This window comes from Capsicum annuum, chromosome 7 (assembly GCF_002878395.1).
Source record: "Capsicum annuum cultivar UCD-10X-F1 chromosome 7, UCD10Xv1.1, whole genome shotgun sequence".
In the NCBI taxonomy this organism is placed as follows: Eukaryota; Viridiplantae; Streptophyta; class Magnoliopsida; order Solanales; family Solanaceae; genus Capsicum; species Capsicum annuum.
In genome coordinates this window covers 4,217,696-4,224,038 of record NC_061117.1, presented here as the reverse complement: position 1 = coordinate 4,224,038, position 6,343 = coordinate 4,217,696, and the positions used below count along the sequence as shown (strand labels likewise).

General features: G+C 38.9%; 1 protein-coding gene across 1 annotated transcript in view; it reads left to right on the top strand.

Moving 5' to 3' along the window:
* Positions 1 to 6,343, top strand: part of LOC107877610 (probable cyclic nucleotide-gated ion channel 5) — a 16,129-nt gene that overhangs the window by 3,856 nt on the left and 5,930 nt on the right. The window contains exons 2-5 of the mRNA XM_016724302.2: positions 1,610 to 1,696; positions 2,513 to 3,098; positions 3,415 to 3,627; positions 4,650 to 4,954. Of these exons, the coding sequence (XP_016579788.1) occupies positions 1,638 to 1,696; positions 2,513 to 3,098; positions 3,415 to 3,627; positions 4,650 to 4,954 (1,163 nt within the window). The 5' untranslated portion in view covers positions 1,610 to 1,637. The remainder of the gene's footprint in view (positions 1 to 1,609; positions 1,697 to 2,512; positions 3,099 to 3,414; positions 3,628 to 4,649; positions 4,955 to 6,343) is intronic.

Genomic DNA, 6,343 nt, shown 5'->3' with positions numbered 1-6,343 from the left:
ATCCTGTGGATTTAGTCGAGGTACGTGAAAGCTGGACCGGACATCACAGTTATCGAAAAAAGATAAAAAAAATTATGTGTATACTGAAATTTAGTAGCCCTTAGGCTTGGTGGATAGAGTGGAAGGTGAAGGTATCCTGTGGATTTAGTCGAGGTGCGTGAAAGCCGGACCGGACACCACGATTATCGAAAAAAGATAAAAAATTGATGTGTATGCTGAAATTTTTAATTTGTTAAAATGATAATTGAGATTTGGAATTTGTCCAAATTTGGATCATTTCTATAAAAACCAATAAAGAAAGAGAAAGTGTGTGTGTTTGTTTGGGGTGGGGGAGGGGTGGGGTGGGAGTGGGAGTGGGGGAGGGGGAGAGGGTGTGTGAATTTTGTTCGCAGTTGTGTTAAAGAGTGTGCAAAATTAAAAATACACTCATAATAGCTAACATTTAACCTCTGTACGCCACAATTTTTCGGCAAAGGTGTGCACCGGACTACCTTTCGCGTAAGGATGGGAGGAGTGTGTGAGTGTGTGTGGGGGGTCGCTGATTAGGCTTACTGCTGTAGTACAAAATTGTAGGAAATTGAAGTTCGAGTTAAGTGATTTAGCTATCGGGTATTTGAGCTAGTATATGGAGATTTTGCATCTGAAAGTGGTCAATAAAGCTAAAAGAATTCAATCTTGATGGATTAAATCTTTAAAGGGATTGACTAAAAATTCAATCTTGATGTGTTATATCTAAAGGGGATGTGTTATTTAGTGTCGGGATGAAAAGGATTTTGTTTTCGTGATGTTAGAATCATGGGATTGGAATTTGGGGTTTATCTGAAATCAGTCTACATGATGAGTATACTGAAATTTATGAGATTTCGTAATTTTTTAAACTGATATTGAGATTTGGTATTTGTTCAATTTTGGATCATTTTACAACAACAACATACACAGTAATCCCACACGTGGGGTCTGGGGAGGGTAAGATGTATGCAGACCCTTACCCCTACCTTTGCGGGGTAGAGAGGCCGTTTCCAATAGACTCTCGACCCAGTAACTTGGATCATTTTTCGATAATAATTAAAGTAAATTATTCATGTTGGAAAAGAATTTGTTCAAATTACGTTCTTCGTTATTCTAAACATGTCCTAATTTGGCTTTTCTCGTTTTTGTTGGCAAAAGAAAATAGAAATGGACGTTGCATTAATTTGTCATGTTCTTTTTTCGAAATTTCCACTTGGGAAACACACTCCGTGCATTTTCGTCTCCTGTTGGTGTTGTTGCAATTGGATAAAAGTATAAGATGCTAGGCATAAAGTGGCGGATGGTCACATTGTTTTGAGTACTTATCCAACAACTCTAATTATGTAACTATTGTTAACCTACCGAGGGACTAAAATTAGAAAATCACAGTTCATTATTGACAGAATCACGGTTGGTGTCACATTATGGGATTAGAGTCCCCTAGCCAACTATATTAGAAATCAATAGGGAAGAAGGCTTCAATGTATAATAAATAATCAAAAACAAAGAGACATTGCTCTACACATTTTCAAACCTCTACTCCTCCCTGTAGCTTATGCTCTACTCTATGATTAACTTGAAATGTTATTGTCTGCTGCAGTGACTGTATATGTGTTTGACAGTACAAGATGTTCGACTGTGGTTCCAAGTCCCAATATCTTGGGGGGCAGCGAGAGAAGTTTGTAAGGTACTAAAATTTAGTCTTCTTTTCACGTGATTTTCCTTTACCTCATCTTCCGAGTCTAATTATCTTGTCTTTCACTTGTATATTTTACCTGCTCTTGGAGGTTAATTTAGGGATAATACTATTGAAATGAATTAGTTTCTGCACCCAAGGATGTGGCCTAGTAGTCAATAAAGTGGAGGAGAACCATGTGGTCTCAGGTTCAAATCCAGTAGAGACAAAAACGTTAGGTGATTTCTACCCATCTGTCTAAGTCTTGGTGGGCAGAGTTACATGGTACCTGTTGTTGGTGCGAGGTAGCAGGTACCCTGTGGAATTAGTCGCGGTGCATGCATGCTGGCCCGGATACTACGGTCTTAAAAAAAGAAATTAGTCTTCGTTTAAAACCGCGCATAGAGGTAGCTTTAGTGTACCGGGCTGCCCTTTTTTTAGTCTTCGTTTCATCTTTTTGGTTGGATAAGGAAATTAATTCCTTATTACATACAATATCGCACATTAATATGGCGTGAATGCTTCAAAAAATCAAGGGTGATTGGATGAATTGGTTATGCCGATGCTTGATGGCTGTGTGACTTGAAACATCAGGAGAACTGCCGAGGAATGGGTGGGTTTTCATGTGATAGCTGTTGAAAAAGCGGTGGGACATATATGGTTTGGTTTACATAATATCTTTATTGGCTTACATGATTATTTCTAGGCTTTGACTATAATCTTTGACATTTGAAGGATTATTACAGTTTTGTCACAGTTGATTGTTCTTCCCTAATTATCTTAGCTTCTTTTTGGCATCTAATATTGCTTCTTCGCATTTTGGTTTAGGTTGGATGATTTGGATTCCAGAATATCCTCTCCTTCCGCATCACTAACAACAAATACATGTGGCTTCAACATCGAGGGTTTAAAACGTTCAGGCCATGCAGCTAACAGTCCGTCAAGGTCTTTTAAGAGAGGAGTGAAAAAAGGATCTGAAGGACTTAAATCGATTGGTCGATCACTGGGATTTGGTGTCTCTCGGGCTGTATTTCCTGAAGATCTGAAAGTTTCAGAGAAGAAAATTTTTGACCCTCAAGATAAATTCCTTCTGTTATGGAACAAGCTATTTGTTGTATCATGTATTCTAGCCGTGTCTGTGGATCCACTGTCTTTCTACCTTCCAGTTTTTGATAATAAGTCAAATTGCCTCCAGATTGATAGGAAGCTAGCTGTCATAGCCACTACCCTACGTACAGTGATTGACGCTTTCTATCTTATTCACATGGTTCTTCAGTTTCGCACGGCGTATATTGCACCGTCATCTCGAGTTTTTGGACGTGGTGAACTTGTGATAGATCCTGCAAAGATTGCTAAAAGATACTTGCGGTTCTATTTTATCATCGATTTTCTTGCTGTGCTTCCCTTGCCTCAGGTTAAAAGAAATACGTTATGTTTCTTTGACATTTCTCCAAATGAAAATTTTATTCGCTGTAGTAATCTACCATGCCACTGATGGTCACAGTTCGAAAAATGATACCGAACTATGATTTTCCTTCTCAACATCATAAACTCTCTTTTAAAGGTTCTTGCTGATCTTATGAGTTTCCTGATTCTGCATGTATTACGGCAGTCATTGTAGTTTAGTCTTCCGCTTAAACTTCTTTTTTGTTGAATCGGAGAACAGAACTGCTTATCATTCGGTGAATTTATGTGTTCTAACTCACTTTTCTTTTATTGCATCTACGCAGATTGTGGTGTGGAGATTCTTGCGGAGCTCTGCAGGTTCTGATGTCTTAGCTACAAAGCAAGCATTGCTTTACATCATCTTGCTTCAGTACATCCCTAGATTTGTCAGAGTTATACCCTTAACTTCGGAATTGAAAAGAACTACTGGTGTCTTCGCTGAAACCGCATGGGCTGGTGCCGCATCCTATTTGCTACTGTACATGCTTGCTAGTCATGTAAACTACTCATCAAATTGTTGACATGTTAGATATCATCGCTCGCAAGAATCTCTTTTATTCTCTATGATATTTTTGTGTGGTTTATCTGTTTTTCGGTTTTTGTGTCACTTCTTTTTCTTTTCCTTTTGTTTATGCAGGGGAAGTGGGACTAGCTAAGTATAGATTTGGGGAGGGAGGGTCAAAAGGCCTAGAGCGCTTTCATCTTTTAATCATAAGAGATAGGAAAAAAGGCAGAGTCCTCCGTGTTTTCAGTTCAATTGCTTTATTTTTCTTGATAATTACTGGTAACAGTGACCGACGGCTCATTTGTAATACTCACTCTATTTCAATTTGTCTGTCCTATTTTGACTTGGCACGGAGTCCAAGAGAGTAAATAAGACTCTTGAATCTTGTGGTCATAAATCAAAGATACATGAAATTGCCAAAATTCCCTTTAATCTTGTGGTCTTAAATATGCCATGTGGAAAGTTGGAATTAAGAGTTGCTAAAAAAGGAAAGAGACATTCTTAGCAACAACAACAACAACAACAACAAACCCAGTGTATTCCCACTTAGTGGGGTCTGGGGGGGTAAGATGTACGCAGTCCATACCTCTACCTCTGATGAAGTAGAAAGGCTGTTTCCGAAAGACCCCCGGCTCAGGCACAAGATATCACACAAACACATAGCAAAGAGACATTCTTAGCAAAACGGACTAAAAAAGAAAGTATGACAAACGAATTGAAACGGAGGGGGTATATATTTCGTGAGTTGGAATATTGGATGGTTCACTTATGGAGATATTTTTGACAGTGGTAATGGCTTCCTTAGATCTGCGAGGCTAATGAATGCTCATATCTCAATTGCATGGATCATATGAATATCGTTCATTTATCTGTTCATCTTTATTAACTCGCACATCTTGTTTATAGCTCTGTAAAGATTGTAAAGGTTAGAATTTTAGGTCCAAATGTATGATCACGATCTTCTTTCGGCTTCAGGAGGCATGTTTTTCACTCTTTTGTATCTATTCCTTGCAGATAGTTGGGTCTTTTTGGTACTTGCTAGCTGTGGAACGCTATGATACATGCTGGCAGCGAGCTTGTAGTCACAATAGAACATGCAACACTGATTTCTTGTACTGCGGGAATCAGTTTATGACGGGTTATAATAGTTGGAGCAGCATAAGTGAAACGGTTTTAAATGATGCTTGCCCTGCAAAAAGTGACAAGTCACCGTTCGATTTTGGGATTTTTGATCAGGCTTTATCATCTGGCATTATTTACTCCATGAAATTCGTGTCTAAATACTGTTATTGTCTGTGGTGGGGGCTGCAGAACTTGAGGTGAGTTTTCTTTGATGCTCAGCTGATATTGTGGTCGTCTTGTTTGCTACGTTCTTTCAGTTTTTCATTCCTTGGACAATAGTTCTATCGTTGGTTGAAATTATAAATTCACTGGTGAGTATGACTGGTATGTGAAGTTTGATTCATGTTCCCGACCAACATTGCATTTTTTGGACTTACCGGCTTTAATGTTAATCATCTGTGTTTGACCGTCATAAGTATTTGTCTCGAGAATAAGTATTTGTTTCCTCATATGTTCTTCGCCAAGTCACACCTGACACCTCAGGAGCAAACTTTCGAGTTAGGTCCATGTTCTATTTTCTTAATATGGCCTTCAGACCCATCCCTATTATTATTGATTTGTCAAATGTGGGTTTCTATTCTATATTGTTCACGCTATATCTAGTTATCTAGCTCTTGGTGTGCGGGGTGGAGAGGGGGTGGTTAGAATGTCACACATTGGTTAAGATAATGAGATATTGTCTCCTCATTGGTCTCGGGAGATCTTCACTTAATAAAGCTAGCTTTTGGGTCGAGTTTGCCGTAGGATTCATTTTCTTAACAATCTGAAATAACAATGCGCAAATGACCTCGAGGACACCCGCATCTCCTCATCCTAGGCATCTAGGCTCAGCCAACTCGTCAAAAAGTAGTGAAACCTGGTTGAAGCATTTCTTTTGTGAAGACCAGTTCTTTGAAAATTTTTACAGGAATACTTTAAAGTAGCTGATTAATAGAAGAAACCGTAGGTCTACTTATTGAACCGAAGGGAGCAGAGAGAATGAAAGTAAAGCTAGGTGGAGAACTTAGATATCGCTGTGGAATGCAATGTTTTGAAAACGATTTTGAGGAATATGTTAAAAGTGACTGATGGAGAAAAGAAGTAGGTCTAGTTATCGACCCTGAAGATGGGGGAGGAGGGAAAGAAAAGTTACGTGGATGTCAGTGGATTGTAGGCTTGAAAATATACATGCATGATACAGAAGTCCAAACATGCTTGGTCTTTCATTTCATTGGGTTTTTAGTTTACGATAGTTGGCTTTTCCCGCCGTTTCATTTTATGCCTTCTTTCTTTATTAGTATTTTTTTAGTTACAACATTTCCATATTATGGTCACACAACTTCAGATTGGGTAAGGAAATGCATTATGTTATCCCCGCTTCAGTGTGCCAACTTGGAAATGCATTATGTTATCCCCGCTTCAGTGTGCCTACTTTATCTTAGCACTTCATTTCTACGACACTCATATTGCGGGTGTCAAGAATGGACCTTAGGCCTAACTCAACCTCAAAAGCTAGCTCAAGAGGTGAGGATTATCCAAGTCCATATAAGCAAATTATCAGTCCATCCCCCAACCAATGTGGGACTTTTTACCCACTCTAACACCCC